Source organism: Clinocottus analis, unplaced genomic scaffold, assembly GCF_023055335.1.
Source record: "Clinocottus analis isolate CAN_PGR_092001 unplaced genomic scaffold, fCliAna1.0.p SCAF_22, whole genome shotgun sequence".
Classification (NCBI taxonomy): Eukaryota; Metazoa; Chordata; class Actinopteri; order Perciformes; family Cottidae; genus Clinocottus; species Clinocottus analis.
The window spans coordinates 3,438,597-3,464,745 of record NW_027175954.1 but is presented as its reverse complement, the minus strand read 5'-3'; the positions used below and the strand labels follow the sequence as shown (position 1 = coordinate 3,464,745).

The window sequence follows — 26,149 nt, the reverse complement described above, 5'->3', positions numbered from 1 at the left end:
AAATAACGCCCCCTTAACCAGCTACAACATTAAACTACTGTTGAGACGTAGTCAATAGCCAGGCCAAATTACTTCTTTACTTTTTATGCAGGACTTTTGTATGTAACTGAGTATTTCTTACTGATGTAAATACTTTTTACACGTTTAAATGTTGATCCATGCACATTTTTCTAGACATTGGTATACTTTACATGTTCATGAACATTTTAATAAATAAAAAAAAGACAGACAGAATCCCATTTAAAATATTTTATTGATAAACATACACTTGCTATAAAAGATAATGAACTGAGCTTTTCCTCTGAGTGATGAAGACGCTGTGTTCAGATAGAAGCAACGACACACAAAGGACGGAGACATTCAGCTCAGACTCTGGGGAGGCAACACTTGTGATAGAGGCAGACGAGGAGAGATTATAGGACATTGTGAAACTGTCATTATACGAGGGAATAATTAACTGGGGAAGCAGCAAATCTCTTTGTGTCATTGGTTTAGCTCATGGGAGGGGGTGGAAGAGAACAGCAGGTGATTTAGGAGATCCATTTCAAATGTTTTTTGCTGGTATGGAACTGTGCTTCAAGTTAAATCACACATTGCTTACATACCTATACATGCATGATTTCATTCATACATAGACAAACACACAGACACACAGGTCTGTGTGCGTACACATACACTATCCTTGTCATTCTTTACATAAGGCACTGATTTGGATGCAGTCAGCGATGAGAATAAACAATGGCTAAAACATCCTAAAGGGAAAATATTCAAAAATCCAAAGAACAACAAGTAGATAATTAGTAACATGCATTCTCATTCCTGTAAAATTATTTGTAAAGAAAGAAAGCTCGGGTAAGTTAGTCAAAAATATCATGATGAGGATGTACAACATACAAGAGGAAAGTTAAAGTTCAGCTGTTAAGATGATACGTACGTCAAACTCACACTACTGCATCTGAGCAATACTCACAATAACTTATATATGTTCTTCTTTCATGCAAAACTGTAAACACAAAACCCCAAAAGAATGAAAAGGTATGACGATGAGTAAGGCATTATAATGGTCAAGCTACTTCAGGTTATCCAACCCAAACCGGTCACGTGATCAGTGCAGAAGCAGTGGTTAATGGATCAAGACTTTGAGGCTGATGTCCGGCGGTTCATCTTTTAGCGTAACATGTTAAGCTTGTGAAAGAACTGAGCCTTATTTTAGCGCCTTTACTGTGCTATGTGTGGGTGTGCAAAGATCTAAACACACTGATTTCTTGATTACATCCATGCTACACATATTAAAATGTTAAAGTGTATACATGTGTACAGTTATTAAGCACAAACACACACACACTTTACTGTATGTGCATGTGATGATGGTCACTCAGTCCGCATATTAGTCCAGTTTTTCGCTCTCAGTAGAATCCATAAAGCTGATTGTGCATTTCTTCTCCAACCAATCACTAATGAGGACAATGGAGGAGGAGGAGGAAGAAGAGAAGGAGGAGAGGAGGGGGTTCCAGTTCAAATGCAGGTCATCATAGTATGGTGGGCTGACCTCTGCCTGCATACAAACACATGGAAAGGTGTTAAAGTCTGCTCTCATAACTTCAATAACTGTTTGTTGGTCAGTCTTTGTTTGTCCGATCGTATTCTTGTTGGAGCCACTTACGTTGCCGCTTGAAATAAGGTTGTTAAAATTATGTTGTCAGTTCCCTTTTTTGAAGGGTTTAGTCCAAAGTTAAGAGAGTTTCATTAATTAATAAAGTTTAGAATAGTTTTTAGATGAGAGAAGGGGTCAGGCGTGTTATTATGAGGGCTAATGTTGGTGGTAGAAGAAGAACTGGTGGCAATACTATTCAGTGAAAATACTCAGTTATAAGTAAAAGTTCTCGCCATAATTTTACAAGAGAATATAAGTAATTCTAGTGTCTATATATATATATATATATATATATATATATATATATATATATATATATATATATATATATATATATGTGTGTGTGTGTGTGTGTGTCGCTCTCTGTTTGTGCATGTCATCTCACCCCGAGATGCAATATAGCACTCATGACAGCTCAGCAGCCCATTACGAATTCGTACATCAGTCCCAGCAGTGGCGTCACCAAGCTGCCCTTCACACGCTCCACACTGAGGAAGAGACATATAGTTGATTATCAACAATATACACAGAAAGAATTGTGTTAGACTATCAAATGGTTAAATATGTCTCACATCATAACCATGTAATGGGAATCATGACGGCATCTTTTGTATGTTTTCAAGTTAATCTGGATGTAATTGGGATAAACTCATGCTTCAGTAAACTTTGTACATCTTTAAAAGCTTTCTAGAGAAGTTAACTTCTGCTTCTGTGTCTAAAGTGTAACATTTTTCTGAAAAGCTTTTGTGTGTCCTAATAAAATACAGTACCTTGAAACACTGCATGTGGAAAAACAGTCCCAGTGTATCGATGATCATGGCAGCTCCTTTTTCCAGTGGTTGAGAACAACCTGAACACAGTCTCTTCCCACTAACACATCTATACACACACACACACACACACACACACACACACACACACACACACACACACACACACACACACACACACAGAGGAAAATGGAAATTAAAGCACAATCACTTCAATAAACCACAAAGCCTATCTTCTTTCAACCATGTTTGTAGTTGTGTACATGTGTGTTTGTATCATTACCTGCTGGGTGAGGGAGGCTGAGGTGATGAAGCAGACGGCTGCTGTTTGTTTATTACAGCGTCATGTGATTCAGACCTGTGGTGAAAAAAAACATGAAATACTGTTCCTTTTAATACTTAATGGATCATCAATTAATCCACATTAGTTAAAGACTACGTGACTTCTGAGAGAAATAACACATTCATCCTCATACAAATGAAAAATTGAATAAAACGCACCAATGCTGAATCAAACACACTTGGCGAGAGCCTTTCTTGGTATTAGTCAGCATTAGTCAACGTTAGGTAAATATTATCATAATACATATTATTGAGTCAGTTTACTGACTTACAGTAATGAATCTCATGCTGACGCAACATGAGCTTAGCATTGTCACTTGTATCCGCAGAGATCGCTTATTTAAAGTTACGTACGCTTTTTTTGCTTTAACTCACGATTACATCATACATTACTTTATAGGCTACAGAATTAGCAGCAATCCAGCTCCGTATAAAATGCCACTTCACACCCACTTGATCAGCCCTTGAAAGCAGAACATTACGTGCTCACTTGAAATGTGAAATAACAACGGTCACGACAAGCATGCAGCAATATGTGAGAATCCTGCAATACAGATTGCATACCTTTTAGCAATATGTGCCTGGTTCAACTGAGGGTTGCGGTCCAGAGAGGCCGTCTTCCACAGTTCTTGTTTCTTTAAAGTGTCACCATCACATGCAGAATCTGCAAACGCACATATAAGAAAATAACCTTTTATAACAGAAACTGCCGAGGCTCACACGGATGTGGACACCTGCCGTGCAACAGCGTGTATTTCAGCGTGATCTCACCCTGAAAAAAATGCAGCTTGGACGCATGCTGATCCTCGTTCCCTGTGGAGGTGCTTTGGCCGTTTTGCTGCGAGGCAACGTTTCCCTGTTCTGTGTCGTTGTTTTCTGGAGCCGACGAAGCCGTCTCCGTCTGGCCCGACTGCTGATTTGACGAACCCGTTGGATTTAAGGGTGTTACCGTCTCGTCTAGGATCCTTCTCTCCTGGAAGTTGTAGAAACCAGGACAAAGACACCACTTGTAAGACGTACTAAAGCAGTGAGGGATGCTTTTGACTCCATGTGTGATTCTGCGTGGGATTCTACCTCTTCGTTGTGTTTTCTCTCCTCCTCCTGCACTTCTAGTTGTGCTTTCTCCCACTCCTTCTTCAGCTTTTCCTGTTCTCTCTGGTATTGCTCCTGCAGAGAAACACTGCACATGTCAAATACTGAATGCACAAAAAACACACATTTATACACACATATATGTACACATGAAATACACCCTGTGCCTTTGGCTTTCTGCTAAACATTCATGGTTCCATGCACATTGACGCCATTCCACCATTGTACCTGTAGGAGGCGCTCCTGCTCCTGTTGCCAACTTTCCAGGCGTTTACGTTCCTCATTGGGGTCCCAGACCCAGTGATTAACACGTTTAGCCAAGTTCAACATGGGGGTCTCAATCTACCCAGACCCGACAGACAACCACGCACACACACATGTATACGGACCAGAAGGACAGAAAGAGAGGAAAGGTGAGAGGACAAGTCTGACTACAACGACTACAGGAGACGAAGGGTCGGGACAGGGTCCAATTTAAGAATGAGGGAGAAACAGAAAAAAAACAAGCAAGCTGAGGTTGCTGAGAAATACTCACAGTCACACTGCTCTCCTCAATTCCCTCTGTGGCGGACAAAGAAACACAAATATATATATATCAGAATAAGACCTTATTGGCTAAGTATGTGTCCAAATACAAGGAATCTGACTCCAGGTTTAAGTTATTCTCAATGTACTTACATAGAGAGCAATTTACTGAAAGATAGAATTAGACATACAGCTAACAATGACAACTAAACTGAAGATACATATTTAAAAACTGTAAGGGTAAATGATACAGAATGTCTGCAGTGGAAAATATATTATATCAAAGACTGTAATTTGCAGTTTTACCTGTGACAGTGGGAGAATATTCTTGCATCCTGTTTGGTGATGAAGCTGGCTGAGCCTTTTTTTCCTCCACTGGACTCTCAGATAAACCAGACGTGCCGTTGACCTGAAAGTCAAATTATTCAACCTAATGAATGTAACTATTTCATCTCTATTCATAAATGTTTATCCAAAATGATTGGATCTTATACCAGTTGTTACCAGTTTAACATCCAAAATATACCAGAGCATTTTTCTTCAGGCAGTCGCTGGCTTCAGTTTATGTAAATACAATATTAAAATCCACCTGACTCTAAACTTTACATGAGGCATTCATCACTGCGAATAGCGTGAGAGTGTTTCAGGTCAAGCTCATATTTCTCCACTGTGAGTTCCAACTTCTACTCTCTTTAGGACGACATAAAGGTCCCAGATAAATTCTGGCTTGCAACAAAATATTCTTTATGTTCTTAAACTTTGAGTTTTACATTAGGGAATCTGGCCTCGGTTCTGTAACGTGGTCATTTATGGTTGTGTGTAACATTGAATTTGTACTGATCGCTTTTGATGTCTTTTTAATGTGTTATGCCTGAATTGTATCTATTGTTTCATACGACAGTGCAGAGTCTAATTTCCCCATGGGCACTTTAAAAAATGTGCTTCGAAGACCAGAGTCAGCAGCTGAACTGCAGCCTTTTCATGCAAAGAGTAACTAAATTCACAACATGTTTTTGTTTTTTTACAGCACCCATGTCTGCTTTCAGTTTGTCTACTGGGTTTCATTTTCCACTAACACAGCTCATGAATAGTACGAATTAGTGTGGTGTCAAGGTTTTCCATGAACACTTGAATGCACCAGGATGGACCGTCCATGAGAACAAGTCCCACTTTTCTGAAGAAATCATCATCCCCCCCCCAAAAAAAAATCATCCTATCATCTGAAAAAATGCTGTATGCTTTTGAAATTGGTCATCAGTAATTTCAAGTGTGGATTAATTATTTCAAATGGACTTACTCAGAAGAATCACACACTTTTTACGCCTGTTAACCTGTCACTTGTGATATTACCTTTCCATCGCTTTGGACGTCCGGCTGATGTGGCTCCACATGTGTGAGCTCCGTCACAATAGTTGTCGTGATGGTACAGTTTCGGCCTCCGATCAGGGAGCTGATGGCAGAGCCGAGAGACGAGGTCGATCTTTCTGTCTGTGGAGGCGGCGTCTGTGGAGGCGGAGTCTGCTCCACCGTCTCCTGGTAGGCGGAAATCTGCTCGGGGGGAACATCTTTCTCCGTCTGTTTGGAGGGAACGTCTTTCTGTGTCTGCTCGAAGGGAACGTCTTTCTGTGTCTGCTCGAAGGGAACTTCTTTCTGTGTCTTCTCTAAGGGAACTTCTTTCTGTGTCTTCTCCAAGGGAACATCTTTCTGTGTCTTCTCTAAGGGAACGTCTTTCTGTGTCTTCTCTAAGGGAACTTCTTTCTGTGTCTTCTCCAAGGGAACGTCTTTCTGTGTCTTCTCTGAGGGAACGTCTTTCTGTGTCTTCTCCAAGGGAACGTCTTTCTGTGTCTTCTCCAAGGGAACGTCTTTCTGTCTGTTCTCTGAGGGAACCTCTTTCTGTGTCTGCTCTGAGGGAACGTCTTTCTCCGTCGTCTTTGACGGATTGTCTTTGACCTCTGGTAGTGAGTGATGAGCAGAGGTAGGTGGAGTGGAAACAGATAAATCCTCCGTCGCCTCTCCATTCACTCGCACCAACCCGTCCAGCTAAGTGGGACAAACACATCGACGTTGGATTAGCCTATTTCGCTTGTTTAGTGAGAATAACACAAACTCATGGATGACAATTTTTTGCCTTTTGAAGTAACTTGAAAAACGTATAGCCTTCTCTAACTCAGTGGAGGTTTAAGGGATCAGTTGCAGCTCCTGTTGAACAAATAATCTCCAATCACTTTGATTTGATATAGTTCATTTTTACTTCAATCCACAACATTATGAAATTAACAATGCAAACCAACACTGACAACAGAATAGAGGAAAAGTCAAACTGACTATCAACATAGGGAGCATGGTCGACCGCATGAGCAACAACCAGAGGCAAATATTTGTATTCATCCAATGTGTTAAGAGAAAGTGGATCAAAGGTTTATCCTTCAATTAAGTTATGTTGCCACAACTGCCTGAGGTTGATATGTGATTAAACGCACCCTCAAACTCTACCTAGAGAACTAACAACAGCATCCATGTCAAAGAGAAAGAAGTAAAAATGTTAAAAGTTCCTAAATATAACAAACACATCCTTCCATGGACGCATGAGGTGGAACAGTGAGTATCAGATGATGCTGACTGAAGTGACTGATATTAAGCGCTCACCTTGACAGGTTTGTGTCCAGACTGTGCGCTCCTGGGCTGGCAGTAGGGCTTGGCTGCCAGCAGGGGGACGGGTCTGTTGGATCCAGTTGCAGGTGAGGGGAGTGAGTGTCCAGGCTGGGTGGTGTGAGGCGTCACATGCGCAGCCTGACTGTGTTTGGTTGGAGGCTCTGCGTCTCCTGCAATCGGTTGTGTTTGTTGTGTGGTTGGAGTCGGTTTGGATGGAGGTTCATTCAGTTCGAGTGACCGACGTGGCACATTTTCTGTGTTTGTGACTGCGCTGGGGGTGCTGCCGGCTGAAACTGATGTCTCTTGTGGAGCAGTTATACTCGTCTCCATCTCTTCCGGTTCTGTGAGCCTCCGGTCTTTTAGAACACGTGGTTCGGGTTCGTGTGGAGGTTGTGATGTTTCATTGGTAGGTGTTGTCGTTTTGTGCTCCTTGTCCGCCTGGTGAAGGTCCTGTTTGGGATTTGCAGTGGATCGGGGCAGTTTTAGACTGTCCAGTGTCGCGTCACTGATGGTGAAGCGAAGAGCGTAGCGCTGTAAAACCATGGCGGCTTCCTCCGGAGTTGCAGCATTCCTGTAGGCGTCACACAGCTCTGCCTCTCTGCGCTCCCTAGAAACAGAAGTAAGTAGAGAACAAAATTTATATTGTATCTAGGTCGGTTATGATATTGTACGTTGTATTGTTGCATATCAAGGTTTGTGTTTATGGCTCATGTTAAGGGCCACATATAAAGCTACAAAGGGCCCCAATAGCATCCTTACTTCTCCTCCACAATCTCTTTGTAGGTCTTAATGCTTTTCCTCTTGTTGCTGTCACTTCCCTCCTCCTTCATCCTTTTCTCCATCCTCTTCCTCTCTTCCTCTTTCTTGATCAGTTCCTGTGACGTGCTGCGACGACGATTCTTCCAACGAGCCAACTCCTGCCACGGGTTCAGAAGGGTTAAATATGTGCAGAGTTAAGTGAGGTTATTCCTGGTATTTCAATAAGATGCACACAATGTTTTCCCTTCTACGATCCAAATGGACCCCGCATGCTCAACTTAGATGTCATAAGTCTCTTACGTTTTGCCAGTGGTCGTCATCTTCCTGAAAGTTGTTGTACTGCTCGTGCATTCGCTCATATCGTGATTGGCTGAGTGGCGGTAAGTGTTCCACCTCCTCCTCGTTAAGTATGTCACTCATGCTCACGCTCCTAGAGAGGAAAAATGATCTTAAATAATTACTGAATCTCTTGACCCAACATGTTAACTTTGTCCAATTTGACTCTGGAAAACAGAAAATATTCAATTTTAATTATTTATTTTTTTCAATTTGATCACTTCAGTGAATATAATAGAAAATGTCAAACATTTAAACTGTAATCTAAATAAATAATACACATTCCATGATCAAAAGGGAACAAACAAAACCTGCCGCCCCCCCTCCTTTTCAAAATGTATAGATGACGTAAACAAAGATGGTCTGTCAACTTATTTCTAGAAATAATAAGAACACGACACAAGACATACTCAGACACAACCAAGAAACAGTCCACTAAACACAAATATGACATTATCATTGTTATAGTTGTGTTCGTGTTGCCCCACAACTCAGTAACAACAACATGTTGCTGTTTCAAGAAACTAATCACAAAGCAATTGAACAAGCAAATAAATGTATTCTGGCAAGACAAAGAGGTTCATAGATTAGTGTGATAGACTATGAATATTTTTTAAACAAACAAGCAGAAATAATGCAAAACATAACTACATCAAAAGTAAAATATGACAATAAAAAAAATGGATGTTAGTAATGAGTCCTGACGGGACAATCCACAGCAGTGAGCACGCTGTTAGTGTTCTGTGTATTTATATATATTATTGGACTGAACTCTTGAAATCAAATGTGAAACGTGTGTGCATATATCTCGTTGTCATGCAGAACTCATCCAGGTTCGCGGCACAAAAGACTTACTCAGTGTCCTCAGACAAAAAAGCAACTCGCCGACTCATCCTAAAACAATAACAGAACACAGGGAATGAGAGGAAGGAGGAGGTGAGGCAACGGGCAGCAGCATTCATGTCAAGGTCACACTTCGGATTGGACGGATAAATCTGAGCGGGGGGGAGTGATGAAGACACAAAAAGAGCATCTCACATGATGGGAGGCAGCTCATCGTCATCCAGCCAGAAGGGTTTCCTCCGTGGCTCTCCGTTCACGTCCTTCTTTCTCTCCTCCACCTTTTCCTCAAGTCTTTCCTCCACACTCTGGTTTTCCAGCTCCGGCTCCACTTCACAAATCCGGGATGGAGGGGTGAGCGGCGGAGAGGAGAGGGGCTCGGTCTCACCTGCGACTGAGCTGCGAGGGGTTGTCATGCCTCCCTCTTGCTTTGTGTCCTCCTCCTGCCGCTCCCTCGGCCCTGCACGCCGAGGCAGGGCCGGGGCTTTGGAGAGCGGAGCTCGAGGTTCTGCTGCCACGGTAACGATGCTGTTAAATCCAGTGACAGGGCCGAGATTACCAGGAAATACAGCTCAACGGATAAATCAAGGCCGCATCGCAGATAACAGGAGACTGCAGCTGAGCTGATCTCTGGTTACGGGACGTTTTCACGACGTTGCGTTTCCGAACACGCAGCCAGCACAAGCTTACAGAGTCAGTGTGTGTGTGGTGCATTCTGCACCAGCCGCTGAACAATCAAGGACAGCAGATTTGTGTTTGTGGTGTTTCAAACTTTAACTGGAAAATTAGACGTATACATCTAATCTCTAGTTAATAATCCATAGATCTCTGATTTCATTGGACCTACTTTTTAATGAAGATAATGAATATTATATACAGATTATTCTGTAAGTGAGGTCAATATTACATTTTTGGAGTTCCCGTATTTACAAATTACCAATAGTTGAGAAATAATTTACTTATGATTGTCAGCCCTTTTAACTTGTGTCTTGATCCTGAGCAAACTATGAAAGAAGATTAGATCTGAAGATTAAAGCAAAACTCTCTGTCTGGCTAGATACCAGTACAGGTAAGCATACACAATGTTGGTTTTTCATTTACTATTTTTGCTCAATAATTACCCTGGAAGGTTTTTGTCTTTATTTTTTAAAGAAAAAATAAAGACAATTTGTGCATTGCTGGTGTACGTTAGTTTTTGTCTCTATGTTATTCAGCAGTGATTTACACTCTACACACAAAGATAATAGCTGATCCCTCCATACTGAACTAGAACCAAACAACCAAAGTCATGCCAAACAAAGCCAAGGTTGAACCTCAACAGCAAAACACCCCGGAAGACCAGATAAGTCCAAACCATGCACAACCTTTACCAGCCATATGAGAACCAGAAGTCCAAGAATCAAAGTCAGCCAATCTTTTCATGTATAAATCATATAAATTAAACCACATCGAGCGTTCAGCTGCAGGCACTCAAACAGGCTGGCATGGAATCAAAACAACAACACAGTCGAGTCAGGATCAACTGTAGATCATCCACAGAGACGTAGTAGTGTTAGTGCTGCAGGCCATTTGACTTGTAAACATAATCAAGTCTTTCTTTGCCAGTAAAATAGCTGTTGTTGTTAGTTGCAGTAGTTTGCAATGTCTTCATCATTCAAACTGTAAAATACCTTTCGGTAGCCATCTTCTCTGTGAGTTTAGGTCTGTTGTGGAGCGGCTTCATTGCAGACACCGGGGCGATGGTATATTTAACTGACCCGGGGACTGGCAGGAAGCGATTAATGGGCTGGATGATTCTGGCCGCACTCGGTTTTTGGTACGATCCGGTCCTGCGAGCCATCATATCGTCCTTTTCAAGGTCAGGCTCATTCTCATTCTCATCATATTCATCCTCATCGTCATCTTCATATTCAAACTGTCTGTGAGACGTCGCTCGGATCGTGTCAGGGTGAAGTTGAGGCTTTTCCGTGGGAACCCCGGGTGGCTGTTGCTCCGCTCTGTGAGAGAAACTCCTATGATTGAAATAGCTAAACACCAAGCTGGAGAATCTCTCCGAGGATGCAAGCCACTGCGAGCGTGTTAGCGCCTTCTCAAACTGTTAGACACACAAATCTCAGCCCACCTGACGTTCGGTTTCTTGCTCCTGTCTGCCTGCACGACCCTCTTGTTCCTCGGAGCAGCGTCTGTGGTGACCTCTCCTTGTGTGCAGCGCTTGGTGCTGGGAAGAGGCAGGAAACGGTTGTAAGTCACTGTAGCCGTGCTTTGTTTATGGAAAACTCCCGTCCTCCTTGCCATCATGTCATCTTTCTGAGGATCCGGAATCTTGTCCTCGTCATCCTCCTCCTCCTCCTCCTCTTCCTCTGTCCTCCGGTCATATTGACCCAGACCTGCGTCCATCTCAGCAGGAGTAGAGGGGCTTTCGGGGCTGCAGAATGGGAGGTCAGCTGAAGGAGGCGTGGTTTGATTGAGGTCAGCTCCGTCTACCTGGCTGTGAGAGCACCATAAAAAGCTCAAATTGCAGCCCCTGTGATGGATACTATAGTCTTAAAATCCAGGCATGAACATGCATAGAAGCAGGTCAAGTGTGCAGAATATGGATCGTGAAGAAGGACTCATTTCAAATTAAAAGCCTTTCTTGCATCAAATAAATAAAATGTAAGATAAAAATAGAATAAAAAATACAAAACAATGCCAATTTACAAAACAATAAATACATTTAAAAAAAGACCTGTGATGATATTTGAGGCTTTTTGACCGTCAGAGTCACCTCCAAATATGAATCAAATTGAATCTATACACACACACACACACACAACATAAATTAATGAATTGTGACTACTATTGTTAATTTACTGTATGGTCGGCGATGAGTCAATATCAGCTGACGTTTCAGCCCGGTCGATATATCAAGCTCTACAGCAGAATGTGCATGCAGGTGTGTGTGTGTGTGTGTGTGTGTGTGTGTGTGTGTGTGTGTGTGTGTGTGTGTGTGTGTGTGTGTGTGTGTGTGTGTGTGTGTGTTTGTACGTGTGTATGTATCTTTGTTTCCTATTAAAACTACAAGCAAATCAACACAATGCAGTGAGGTGCAGTCAAACTACCTCATTTATTAATTCAAATAGGCCTGAATGGTAAAACATTTCACCAAACGACAGCGACAAGCAATTCAATGAAACCATTAAATTAGTAATGGAACTGAAAGGGAGCGATTTATTCCCCCAATACAGCCCGCACTAATGCAAAAGACTTTGGACTCAAGCCATTGTCAAGCCGTCTTGTATTTGGCCTCGTCCATACCTGCGTTCCCACTCTGAAAGCTGGGAGCCCAGGCCAATGGTAGGCATGGCTACAGTTGCATTGGAAAGGAGTCGTCTTAGCAACTCCGTCTCCTTCCCTTCACTTGACGTGACTGTGTCTATTGGCTGCTCGATCTCAGTCACGCCCCCAAAGGTCACAACTCTGCTGTGACTTCGTCCAGCATTTGCTGATCCGCTGAAAGGACTCCCGTAACTTTTCTCTCGACAAGCTTGACACACAGGGGCCGGGCTAGCCTCACTGTAGATACAATCTCACAAATGAAGACAGGCGCGCGCACACATACACACACCAACGGCCAGCAAAAGAGCAGTGGGAAATAAAGAGGGTGGAAAATCATGAGCAACCAGAGACAGAGGATCAGACTGTGAAGATAATGGAATGACGGGATGGAAATGATGAATCAGACAGGAAGTGTGGATGGACAGAAGAGGACAATGCATGGGGTTGTGTATTTAAATCCCTTTAACACATACATACGTCCATTCACAACACTCACCAGGCTTTTTTATCTACTCTAGGTAGCTACATATTCATGGTAACTGCAGCTCCTCTGGGAACACAAACAACTCTTTATCCTATCTAATGACATCAGCGCAGAGAGAGAAAAACAAAGCCGAAGCAGTGCTCATAGCCAACAATCCCCTCTCTTTTGGTCACGCACACGCACACGCACACACACACACACACACACACACACACACACACACACACAGACACAGAGTCTCACACACACCGGCCAATTCCCTGCTCTGTTTCAATGCATGCCATAAAAGACTGAAGAGGCCTGAAGTGCACAATGGTGAGGAGAATAAACAAGCAGATGAGAACATGGGAGCTGCAAAAGAGAGAAGAAGAGCGGGGAAACTAAACCAAAGGGGATGTTTAGGAGCTTACAAGAGGATACAAGAAATTAAAGACAAATAGTGTTGAAACTGATGAAGTAATAACAAGTCCACGATGGAGGTATCTTTTAAAGGTCTTTTAAATATTCTACTCAAGTGGCTAGACCTTTAAGCTCTAGAAAGTCAAATTGATATACTTTGAAATCTGTACGACTAATGAATGTCTATTCACATTATGGATTAATAATCTTTATATTTTATTACTGAATGAATCCATCATGTTGGAAGAAAGAGCAAACTCACTTGAACGGCATTCAGAAATAAGGTACCTAATTCCTCGTGTATTCAACCACTGTTTACAACATATCTGGGTTGTTACTTCATACAAACATCTCTGCAAATTAAAAAAAACATTTTTCTATGCAATGATCTGCTTCAGACTGGACCGAAGACGAGAAGCACACACACTGCACATTCTCTCATTATGAAACCACACACTTGACACGTACAGCAGCATTTAAGTGCGCTGTGCTGCATGTGTGCTGAAACAGAGAGAGTGTGTCGGGCACCTGGGTTCAGTCATCCTGAGTCTTTCCCACTTCTGCATATCTGCCCGGCTCATGGAGGCAGAAACCAAGCTCACTGGTCCGTCCCTTTGAGGGAGGGGCTTACGCTGAGCCCGCCTACGAGCCAAGTCATCCTTCTGCTTATTAGGGGTCGCGGTGACCTTCCCCTCTTCTTCCTCCCTTTCCTCCCCATCCTCATGGCGAGGGGCGGAGTTTAGGAAGGGGTTGTCTCTGCGTGTAATGATGTCAGGGACTGCTTCTTTCTCGCTGTCCATTCACAGAGCCAGGACAACGGCACCACACGTTAAGCAAGCACACGTCAAACCACAAGTGACCACAAAACCCAAAGAGAAAAAAAAGTAGAGGATGGGAGAGAAGTTTTATCAGTAAGTTTTGGGATAAAATAGAAGAAAAAGGGCAACACACACAAACGAGCGCTGGCTAACCTGATCTCCTTCTCCTGCAGCGTTTGCTGCGAGGCTCGTCTAATGCCTTCCCAGCGCTCTCGGTCTTTGCTGCTACATACAGGCTGGGGGACAAACTGATGCACCTTGGGAGCAACGGGGCTGCGATGGGCTCGTCTGGATGCCAGGTCGTCTCTACGAACATCCGGAACTTTCCGGGCCTCCGCCTCCTCTTCCACATCGGAGGACGAGTCCCATGCCGATTTCTGAGAGCTCAAAAAGTCGTTATCGCAGCGGAGGATGATGTTTGGGGATGGTGACCTCACTTCCTGTTCCTCCAGTGTGGGACGGCTGAGGTTGGAGACGGGACGGGGTGTCAAGGTGATGTCAGATTATCAAAGATCCATCGTTTGTAGCAACATGCGGAGTTTGAATTTGACATGCGCGCATAAAATATTGTGACATGGCAAGGCCCCTTTCAAAGAATGTGTATAAGAAGTGCGGTTACATCAAAACAATACCACACCAACTTGGAAGTGAATCAAGGCCATTGAAAGCTCTATTGTGATATTAATGACTGACGTGATTTAAACAAACCTCTCCCGTTTGTTGAACACGGAAAAGTAGCGAGCAGTTAGTCAGATCTGCAAACACACTCATCAATAAGCCACATTGCTTCAACCAGATAGCTCCACAAACCAAAAGTCAAGCTTGTGTGAATGGAGCACCAGGCAAAGAAAACCCACAAACAAAATTACCATCATAATGATCCGTTAGTGAACACGACCAAGACTGTCAAACCACAGCAGCGGCTCTCACGCCCCTCCCCTCTGACCTGCTGAAGCGAACGGCAGCGGGCAGAACTTTGATTCCTGTCTTCTCCAACTTCTGCAGCCTCTTCTGATCCAACACTTCCTGAGTCACCTTCTCCTCTTCCTGTTTTAGTCTTTCCGCAGTACTCTCAGGTGCCCAAGTGACAGTCTTGGGAGTTTTGTATTGAAGTCCGGTTCTCTTGCACTGCTCTGAAGCGGCTTGAGTGTGACTGGGGAACGATGTGTGATGGCATGGAAATATTAGGGACGAGGATGTTTGTGTGTCTCGTGTGATTTACCTTTTCCTTCAGCTCAATATTTGGATTTTTCCATTCCAGCACGGAGTTACATAGGTACAAAATGCACAATTTGCCACCGAGTTATTCAAAGCACTGATTTGTTGTTTATTACCTGCGCTGCTCTCCTTCCTCTGCGTGCGGTTTTCGCCGTGGAGTCGGGATGTAGGCGCTGGCGTTGGTTCGGTTGGGAAGAAACTGGTTAAAGGGAATGGAGGCCCTGGATTCACTGCTGGCAGTCCGTCTGGCCAACATGTCATCCTTCCGCACATCTGGCCTCCTGCTGGGAGCATCGGCCTCCGAGTCGCTGCCTCGCCCTGGGCAAAGAGCAATGGAGCATAAAAGAGAAGTAAAGAAGGTTAGAAAGTATGTCAGGAGTTATTTGAATTGGTCCTTGCATAATAACCTCTGCAAACGATATTCAAGATCATTATTTTTAGCACCATTTTGTTCACAATATCTCCAATGCTACAAATGTGTAAGGGCAAAAACACGTTGAAATGGGACAGGACATATTTATCATAAATCTTTAGACACTTTTAAGCATTTTTGGCCCTTCAACCACCAGACTGACAATGTAGTTATATATCTCTGAACCTTTTCTCGACCAACAATGTTGTCTCACTGGGAGAATAATCACACAAAATCAGAAACTGTTATGTGTGTCCTAATTATGACAACCACTGCCCTATTTTCATAGTTTCGGCCGTCATTTCCATCTGTAATAATAACAAGTTAACTCCCGAGATCACAAAAAGGCAGAGAGCAAAAAACAAGAGCACTTATTTTAAACAAGCGCCAAGGTTAGTTACATTTTTTTGAAAAAGAAGGAGTGAAGGATTATTATTAACACAGTGTTCCCACTTTCAGTTTAACCTCATAATAAAGAAGCTTAGATATTTGGCTAAACTGTCGGCTTGTTACAACCAGTCGGATTTGTCCCTAAATTTCAGCAACTACTTTTGGTGACAAAAATAAATACTGACCTAATCAAGTTATATTAAACTAGAATAATTATAGAAATCTAGATACAACAGTACTCTCGTACTACCTGTTACTAGATTATTGTGCAGAAATTGTGTGCAAACACACAGAGAGACATAATGAGACAAACTGTCTCCCATGTCTTTCTTTCGAGTTGGGTAATAAATATTACTTTGTAAGGCAGCACACTTTCTCGGTGGCCTCCTGGGAATGTGGGTGAATAAGTCTATTCCAAGCGCTGGAATAGTGTTTTTCTTGTCACCCTGCTGCACACATATTATACTGTCAGCATAAAAGACACAAACAGGATGCTTGTGATACTCCCCTCAAACACACACACACACAGACTGACATACGACAGGCAGGATGTTGACCTCAGCCAGGTCCAAATCTCTGGTGATTGATACTCAGACCAACAGCTGCTACATCTGGGGCACACACACACACACACACACACACACACGCGCACACACGCACGCACACACACTCGCACACACACACACACACACACAGTGTCTGAGACTTTCAGCTGTTGTCAACAGCCCGCCTGACTGGGCCCAGCATACAAAGGTTAAAACCCCAACATGTTAGAGAACAGCAGTCAGACTATTTATGGATGAGTGAGTTGGTCTAGTCTGCTTTAAAGGACTAGTTCAACATTTTTGGGAAATAGGCTAATTTGCATTCTTTGCATCTGATGTGAAGATGATGGCAGCTTAGCTTAGCATAGTGACAGAAAGCATGGGGAAACCCCTAGCCTGGCTTTCTCTGATGTGCAGAATGTTTTGTTTTTTGCTACTTGGGAGACATTTATCAGAACCAACCATCACCGTTGCCTCGATTCACCACGTCAGGAGAAGGGCTGTGCTGTGAGCGAGAGCCAAAGGAGTCCAGACTGTCAAAAACAAAAGCAAAGACATTTTTAAAAACATTACTGTCCAACATTGGAAAATCACATGAGGGTTTCGTATCAATGGGTTTGAATTGAATTTCTAAAATGTATTCTACATGTGTGTCCGCACATTTGGGTACATGTGCGTGTGTCTTGACAGACGTCTCTCACCTGTCGAGGGAGTTGTCGCGAGTGTGTCGTGGTGGAGACAGAGAGTCGCTCCTCTCGGAGTCCCAGCAGTCGTAGCCGCTGTCCCTAACGCTGCGCTTCTGTGAACTGTCGCTTCCTTCCTCACTCTCCTACAAAACACACACAAAAACACCCATCAGGAAAACACATTAAAAAAACATGGTTTGAGAAATGGATTGGAAAGGAGCAAAGGAAACAAAAGAAAAAGCCAGGTGGTCTTGTTAGAATAGGCCAATTGATCAAATAGATAAAAATGTGCAGAGCCACTCTTCTTTCTCAACTCCTATATCCTGTTTCTCTTTTCTGTCTCTCCCTGAAATAGGAGTAGCTGTGGTGTAACAAAAACAACAAAAAAAATGTGTTTGTGTCCTGTCTCTCCTGCCCCCCAACAAAGACAGGAAACTAACAAATCCACCCCCTGCACCTCCTCCTCACTGCTATCTGTCTCTCTGTCTCCTTCGCCTCCCCCGTCCTCGCTCTGTGCTCTTCACGGTGTTCACTCACCACCTTCATTTGAGCGAGAAGCCCTTCAAACTCCTTGAGGTTGAGCGTAGGGCCACTGTAGGAGGCAGAGCCGCTGGCAGCCTTCCCAAGCCAGAACACAGTGTTCAGCACCTGAGACACACAGATTCAAGGGTTTCATGTATATTCACAAAGGCTAACACATTAGCATGGAAGATGAGGCCAGAAAATTTAATGAAAGGACAATAATTACTCACGTTTTTTATTTTGCGGTTGCAGTCAGAGTTACTAATGAGAGAGAGAAAGAGAGAGATGTGTTACTGTGGTGAGAGATTCATTAAGAGGACATAAAGAGGACTTAAAAGCCGCACTATTTACTTGAGGTTAGCTCGAATCGAAGTGTCCTGCAAGTCCCCGGGGTCAAACAGTTGGGAGCCCTTCAGGCCAAACTCCTCGCAGCCCCGCAGGAAGACTGACAGGTTGTCCTACGAGGCAGACAACAGGGGACCACAGTCAGAGTTTGTCACTTTGATGAAGTAGCTGGTTTACAGGGATGAATGTCACACTGCCGAGTGTCTTCTTACCAGCCCGGCGATGGGGGTGGGCAGTCTGTTGATCTTCTTGACCAGCCCCGGTTTGATTGCACTCAGCAGCCTGAGTGGAGGAGGGGAGCAGCAGTGATGTATTGAGTCTTAGAGGAGGTTATGTATGCTGTTGCGATTTTGGACATCAAAAACTGAGTGGAGGTGATGTGAGAGGCTTACTCGCATAACAGGATGCCGTTCTCCAGTCCGCTGCGGAAGTCCTTCTCTCCAAAGCTCTTGCCCGTAACAGCCTGGAGGACAGGAAGAGACAGATGTAAAGGAGGTGGACTGGAACTATGGCTGCAACGGACCATTATTTTTTTTTAAAAAGATTCATCTGATGGTTATTTTCTGATTCAATCAATAAATTGTTTTTAAAATGTTTTTAAGATTTGTTCTATTACTAAATTTGGTGGAAAAGGAATCATTATTGACAATTTATACATTATTTAAGTCATTTATCCCACAGAAATGCCAATTATTCTCTAGTTACAGCATCTCAAATGTGAAGATTTGCTTTTTGTAACATTGTAAATTGTTTTGGGTTCCTGGCATCACAATATGCTGCTCCCTGTGAGTTTAAAGGAGGCGATAAGTAATTAAAAAATAATCAACAGATTATTATTTGGAGCCGTAATGCGATTGCTATAATTCACAGATAATTATTAAGCATAATAGTGATTGAAGTCTGTTGAAATGTGCCCCACTGTGTCCCTGACAGAGGAAACCTGCTGCTGCCCGGTTCACCCATCCCCCAACATTTTTTGCTTCAGTAGAAACCAAATTAGAGTGACGCCAAGGCAGTGACACACTGCTCTGTGCCCTCATTCCATTTACCCTGATTTAGATGCACACAGTTGTAGCCCGAGCGAACGACAACCTCAGTCCTCCATCCTGGACTCCTATTCTATCCTGCACAAGCGGGAGAGGAGGAAGCTAACATCGACAAACTACCGCAACACCAACCCACACACATGCGCTCCTTTCTAGAGTGGTTGTGTAACCAGCAGCCTAAGGTGAATGGAAGAAAAGAGAGATTTGACTCTTTGGACTTCTAATCCAGATTAGCATGGATTATAGTTAGCACCAAAACTGTTAACTGGAGGCACACACTCTCTACTGCTCATGGGCTCCTACACATCCACCCACAAAACAACCTACACTTACTGTGAGCCAAAAATTCAAAATGTGTCTGCGACTGACAACAATAATAATCTCAGGATATTTTGATAGTCTGTTTGCTTTATTTGCTTTATAAATCTTTGTCTACTCTTTATTTCGAATCTTATTTATAAATAATTTCCATTTATCTATGAGATGAACACACACACACACACACACACACACACACACACACACACACACACACACACACACGGTACATTTGCAGCTATAAAAACAGCCTATTGTTTTATAGTTATGTAAGTGATGACCAGATGTTTCTTATTGTCAACCGTTTCTTTTACTCGTCTTTCATCACGCACGCACACACACACACACACACACACACACACACACACACACACACACACACGAACACGGGCATATGTCATGTTTATTAAGGTTTGACTCCAGGTCTTTGAAACATTTACAGCATGCTCATGCATTATTGATGGATAAAGAAGAATACTGTATTGAAGGAGAGCAGGACAAATGTGTTTGTGTTTTGTGTAGGTAGTGTGTGTGAGTGTGGGATGCCCGACACAGACAGTGGGTGGCGGGTGGAGGTGGTTAACGAGTAGTTATGTGAAAAACGCTGAAACTGAAGAACAGTAATTAGACACTGCAACTGATGTGAGTATACATGTGTTGGATAAAAAAGTCCAGTAAGTTTAGGCAGACGCCGAAAGATTGTGTGTGTTACTGTAAAAACAAGACAGAAACAGCGCTTGTATGTGTGTGAAGTGACCGTCCATGTCTGCTACAAAGACCAAGCCAATGGCCATGGGGGTATTTCAATGCCAGCAACGGTAACTCTACCCTCCTTCGCTTCCTCTCAGTCCCCATGGCGGACGGCTCTGCTCAGTCTGGTTGAATGGCAGCAGCAGCTACCGTTTAAACCCAGAGCTCAGTGTGTGGGAGCAGAGAAGAAGCAGAAGTAGGCTAAAATATCCTTGACTTCATTTTCATTTTGCTGTAAAGAAATGCGGAAAAGAATGAGAGGCTAGAAAAACAGGTAGGAGAGGAGAAAAATATGCAGCACATCGAGTTCGAGGTCTATTTTTCACAGTAAGGGGCTGTAATGGGCTGCTTTGAAGAGACAAACTAGGATTTTGGTCATATTATTATGGGGCCGTGCAGCTGCAGTTGACACAGTTTTTGTTTGTCTATCACGGGACAGTCTGGTCTCCTGAGTTGACCCTAAGTGTATGTGTTACCATAACCACTAGAGTCACATCGATAAGCATCTATTTTAAGATATGATGATGGTTACAGTGTTTAACAATAGTTTCTGTTTATAAGATATTTATGGACTCTTATAAAACTTTGGATAAAACATGGTAAATTAACTTTCTGGTAAAAGAAAAGACCATTCACATGTTTCTGAAGTTGGGACTGGTTTGCGACTGGTTTTCCATACTTGGCTCAGTGACGTTGATGCTAAATTGAACCCTGAACTGTCTGCGCACTTCCAGTAAAGCCAGTTGATGGAGATGTTAAGAGTTAGAGCCTCAGTGTGATGCACAGACCGTTGAGTGAGGCTTGTGTTTTCATTCATAGTGTTAGAGAGAAGCATTAGTCTTTCTATAATGTTATCACGTGCTGTCGGCACTAATGGAAAAAAAGTGACACACAGAGAAGATAAGAAGACACGGAAGCCGGAAAAAAATGAAAGAGAAAGACGGAGATTTCCAGTGATAATCCAGATCGAGATTGAGTTTAATCTGGATCAGAGTAATTAACCAGAGTGCCTCGACACTAGAAAATATCTCTTCAGCTGCAGACACTTGATATTTGTTCAATATGAGGAGCAAAAACACCTCCTCTGTGTCAAAGCACACTTACTGTACAACATATGTTTTTATATGTAGTATGACATCAACATACTTGAAGCGGTCAGTTCTTGTTATTAGTTGTGAAATCTGTAATTTACCTCTGAGATTTTCTGCAATTTAAGTAAATTTAAGTGCCAAATTGAGTAAATGATTACACTCTGTGTGCATTGTATCCTAAATACAGTACAGTTTAATGCACTGCTTATTTTTACTCACAGCTCAGTCAAAGGTGGAACAACACAAACTAATGCCGCTTGAAAATTCTGCACAATGCAAATCAGAGCCAGTCAATCATGTATCATGATACAGCACATTATAACTAACCCGTCTCCATTTGTCTGCAGCATTATTGTGTTTTACCAAACATGTGTAGATGTCTATGGCAACTATTCTGGCTTCACAAAAACTTCCGTGAGGTATGAAAGACGTCTCTGCCAACAGCCAGTCTGTGTCTTCCTCATAATATTCACATTCTTTCAGTATGAACAGTATCTGATGCATGGAAAAATCCCATGAATCCCTGCTCTCGCTCTCTCTTGTGCAGACACAGCTGGCCGTCTGCGACCATTGGAGTTAATCTGCTTCGGACAGACAGCTGTGACATCTGGCACGCACGCACACGCAAACACTGACACACATTCTTTCATTTATTCCCTGCGTGACAGACGACCAACTCTTGCTATGTACTGTATGCCGATGACCGCAGAGGTTAACCCCTGTCACTAAAGTTAACTTTGTGTTTCTCTAAGCCGGTGCAGTTTTAAACTGCTCAACGTCACATCCAACAGGTGTAAAGCACATGTGATGGTGTGCATCAGCTCTGAGACGGTCTAATCCCGCCTTGACTCGTTATTTAGACAGATATAAAGGTCTCGTCGTCTGTGCCTTATTTTCTGCTGGGGTCATGTGGTGATATATAGTCCACTGCTCTACTGCCCCCCTAGAAACAGTGACACCTGAGAGCCTGCCCATGTTATGTTCCCATAGTGACCAGTGTCACCCAATCGGGGCGTGTCTGAGGAGTGTGTGAGCAGTATCATGCATATCTGATTGGCATGTGTGTGTGTGTGTGTGTGTGTGTGTGTGTGTGTGTGTGTGTGTGTGCATACACTTTGCATACTCTTACAGACAAGGCAACACACATATGCAGGCTGAAAATGCTGCATGGAGTGTAGTGTGGCACAGCGAACCCTGACTCATCCCCACCTGTGAGAGCGCAAAAATACAACACTAGAAATAGACCGGACTGAAAATAACTGGAGAATTAGGAGACAGGAAGACGACAAAACAAGAGGGACAGCGAGCAAAGACACTGCAGGAGAGATTAAGAGGCTATCTTAGAGGCCAGCATTAACCTAGACGAGGCTGGTTGTGCTCACTACTGATGTTACAGCTTTTAAGCACAGAGCAAGATGTGTCCACTGCACTCTGTGTCAATAATTGTAAGTTGAAGCTATTTTTGTAGTTCTTAAAAATAAAAAAAACATTGTTTGCGAATGCCTAAATGTATTAAGGTCAACTATACTGATTGGTTGAGAAATAAGTTTGAGTTATTCATAGGTGCAAATGTAGATTTGAGTATATTGCGTTTCAGAAAGATTAGACTCAAAGAATAAAACAATAAATTAAAGAGTCAAGCTAGCTTTTGTTTTTGCCTCCAGCTATATTTATTTCTTGTAAATGCTTTGGAAAAAAGATGGATGTAATGATATTTAACGTGAGTTTGGAGTGATGATGACTGATGGATTGCATGTAAATCAACCAGAAACAAGCCACAATGATCAACAAAACATGTCATTTAAATGTGTAGTTGGATTCTTACTTCTTCTATGATCACACATTGCTCAATCTAAATAATTCCTTTGCTAATTAAAGACTTCTAGGATGGATGCTTGGACACAACACACTCCTGCTTTTAACTTGAAAGATCATAGGAAGATGCTCTATTTCTTTGAGATGTGTGAGATGTACTAAAAGCCTTGCTGATAACGTAATCCTTCAAACTGGAATACATACGCAATCTTTTGTCATCCGCTCTTGTGATTGAGGCCACAAGTATGTCAAGTATGAGAATAAGAGACTTCTAACCTTAACATCATTCATTGAAGGGGTAACTGTGCATATTAAAATCTCTAAAGCCACATAAATAGGCCATTACTCTCCACAGACGGAATCTTTTTTTTCTCCTTTAATGCTGATAACTTAAGATTTTCTTGCGCAGTATTTGGGACACTGAAGAATCTAAATTGGGTGGATGGGAAACGAATGATCTACTTCTGTGGCCTAAGGAATCCTAAAAGTAATCATGGAGGAACCATTTAACTTTGACAGACAGATAGATGAAAGAAAACCACCCCTCTCCAGTGGATGCTAATGTCTAGTTGGGACCAGTATAGCCTAAACATGTTTAATTTATTTTTATGATGTTTAGATGCCTAAAGCAGTAATACTTTCCTTTCCTGTCTTCTTAATACTTTTAACAATGTATTTGTCAACACTTTGTGTCCTTACCCCAGGTTGAAAACAACTGCTATAAACAGTATAGCATCTTTAAAACTGGATGGATGCATGTTTAATCTTGAATTTGATTCCAGTCTCACCAGTATGTGATTCAGAGCAATTAACATAGCTGTTTAAATAATCAAAAAACAGATTTAATAATCTTAAATCTGTTTTGTTGGTGTGTTTGGTTTAGCGTGTGTCTCCAACAATACAATCCAACAATACATATTAGCATGTTATCTCCGTTTTGGTTCACCACAACAATTCAAATTGGATGCCAGGACTGGAGTGTTCACAGTCTAGCATTTACTTTTAGATTTCTCTATTATTTATTCATCTTGTATCTCTCTTTCTACCACAGCCTGAGAGAGTTCATGTGAAAACACAGCCAAACTGTGAAGTTAAAGCCCAAACTTTCACATCAAAGTTAATTGTGAAGCTACATCCAAGCCTTTATTATTTTCCAAAATCTGAGTTGGCAGGGGACAGATAATAAATAGGTCATAACGCAGCTCCACTGGCAAAATCGTGATTCACGACTCAGGCTTATAGAGAGAGGCGTTTTTTTTTTTTTTATCCGAGCAGATGATGATGGAAAAGCGATGCAGCAAAGCACAAAATGATAATCTCAACAGCGGCTGCTCGGGCCTCGTGCGTGGACGTTGGCCCGGTTTCATTACCATGGCAACCGGAATCCCTTCACGCGCAAAGATGGGGGCGTCACACCTTCTAGCAAGTAAAAATATCTTCATGGATAGTAAACAAACGCAACATTAATGGCTACTGGAAGAGTTTGCATGTATGTTCTTCTTTTTTTATTAGGTCAGTGTTTAAAGGTCCACCCCGCTCTATGCTCATGTGTGTGTGTGTGTGTGTGTGTGTGTGTGTGTGTGTGTGTGTGTGTGTGTGTGTGTGTGTGTGTGTGTGTGTGTGTGTGTGTGTGTGTGTGTTAATTAGAGCCACACATGTGTTAAAACTTTTGACACGTTTGTCCGACCGCCTCAGAGCCGTCGTCCCTCACGGTTACATCGTCCGTATGGGACATGTGACGATATGCACCAGTATTGTGGGGCATATAGGGGCCATACGTATTATTTATCCCCCGGTGTGGTGCGTTTGTGTGCCGCCCGCCAGCCCATGAGCGGTCCCTTCACTTACCTCTATCCATTTCTGTGCCTCCAAACAGGCCGGTTCGGGAAGGTTCGGCCCCGGCGAAGCGTTCGGGACATCTCGACCTGCAGCGGGGCTGGCCATCTCCGGGCAGGCCGTTTACCGAGGACGAGAGCGTGTGTGTGTGTGTGTGTGTGTGTGTGTCGGACGGCGATGGACGGCGATACGCGATATAAGACGTGTTGGTGGTTCTGCCCCTACTCCCGTTATCCTCTTCCTCGCAGTAAACAGTCGACCTCCACGCGCACCAGTCAGTGCGTTGCGTAGCTCTCTCTCTCTCTCTCTCTCTCTCTCTCTCTCTCTCTCTCTCTCTCTCTCTCTCTCTCTCTCTCTCTCTCTCTCTCTCTCTCTCTCTCTCTCTCTCTCTCTCTCTCTCTCCTCTCTCTCGTGCTCCCAGCGAGTCCTGCTCAAGCGGAGGTGTAGAAAGAGAAGAAAAGAAAAGAAAAGAAAGCAGCAAGCTTGTCGCGACTCGCGACTCCGTCACTGCAACACGAGCCACGAGCTAAAAATAATGAGTCTTGTACGCAGCCGGACTGCGCGAGGCTGCCGCCGCGCATTTCGTTAGACGTGAACGCGCAGGCAGGAATCTATGCGGGGGAGGAAGAGAGGGATAGGAAGAGATAGAAAAGATAGGGGAGAGAGAGAAGGATGGGGGAAGCTGGAAGGTCCGTTTGAGTCCATGGAAGTAAGTCCACAGAGGCTATTTCCACCAAAATTCTAAATGGTTTAATTGCTCAACATTTGTTCAGTTAATCCTCCTCAGGGCTGTTGATTGACAAACACAAAAGGCAGGCATCTACCCTGGGGCCCTCAGTCCCCGAAGGGCCGTTAATTTAGTAAATTAGATTAGGAATATGTGCTACCACATCACAGATAATTGTCATGTTTGCTGTGTTTTTAAGAGCCCCTGTATCAACATTGAGGCACATATTCATACATGTGTTTAATACAATTTTAAGAAACGGTAAACCTGAGCAATATTTAATGAGGCTGCCATGTAGTGTGTGCTTCGTAGCTGGTGGGGGCTTCAGGCAACACAATATCCATTTACCCTTTACTCGTGAAGAAATAATTTGTTCACGCTTCAGTGGATACATTATAATATGGAGTCTATAGATAGAAATATCTACAAAGTGCACAGTCCTTTGTGCAGTCATTGAGT

General features: G+C 43.0%; 1 protein-coding gene across 2 annotated transcripts; it reads right to left on the bottom strand.

Annotated features, from left to right (window-relative positions):
* Window positions 1-240: 240 nt before the first annotated feature.
* Window positions 241-25,299, bottom strand: LOC137792813 (LIM and calponin homology domains-containing protein 1-like). Of its 2 annotated transcripts, XM_068588546.1 has the most exons (31): window positions 24,976-25,299; window positions 18,500-18,570; window positions 18,320-18,389; window positions 18,114-18,220; window positions 17,993-18,023; window positions 17,778-17,888; window positions 17,256-17,383; window positions 17,017-17,087; window positions 15,324-15,525; window positions 14,936-15,142; window positions 14,143-14,451; window positions 13,700-13,963; window positions 12,268-12,525; window positions 11,093-11,458; window positions 10,641-10,967; window positions 9,169-9,498; window positions 8,986-9,024; window positions 8,095-8,224; window positions 7,795-7,952; window positions 7,030-7,642; window positions 5,734-6,423; window positions 4,690-4,792; window positions 4,394-4,419; window positions 4,087-4,200; window positions 3,841-3,933; window positions 3,538-3,739; window positions 3,331-3,430; window positions 2,708-2,782; window positions 2,425-2,533; window positions 2,040-2,142; window positions 241-1,555 (listed from the first exon to the last, which is right to left on the bottom strand). In XM_068588546.1, the coding sequence occupies exons 1-31, from the start codon at window positions 25,069-25,071 to the stop codon at window positions 1,530-1,532; spliced, it is 5,529 nt and encodes a 1,842-aa protein (XP_068444647.1). In that variant the 5' UTR covers window positions 25,072-25,299; the 3' UTR covers window positions 241-1,529. The 2 variants fall into 2 exon arrangements, with proteins under 2 accessions (XP_068444647.1, XP_068444648.1); XM_068588547.1 differs by lacking the exon at window positions 4,087-4,200.
* Window positions 25,300-26,149: the final 850 nt, after the last annotated feature.

Excerpts from the sequence above, each read along its gene's own strand:
- LOC137792813 (XM_068588546.1), bottom strand. The coding sequence starts at position 25,071 with ATGGCCAGCCCCGCTGCAGGTCGAGATGTCCCGAACGCTTCGCCGGGG. Across the intron at positions 17,384-17,777 it reads TTCTCGCTCAAATGAAGGTG|GAGAGTGAGGAAGGAAGCGA; the intron begins GTGAGTGAACAC and ends TGTGTTTTGTAG. Across the intron at positions 4,420-4,689 it reads ATATTCTCCCACTGTCACAG|AGGGAATTGAGGAGAGCAGT; the intron begins GTAAAACTGCAA and ends TGTCCGCCACAG.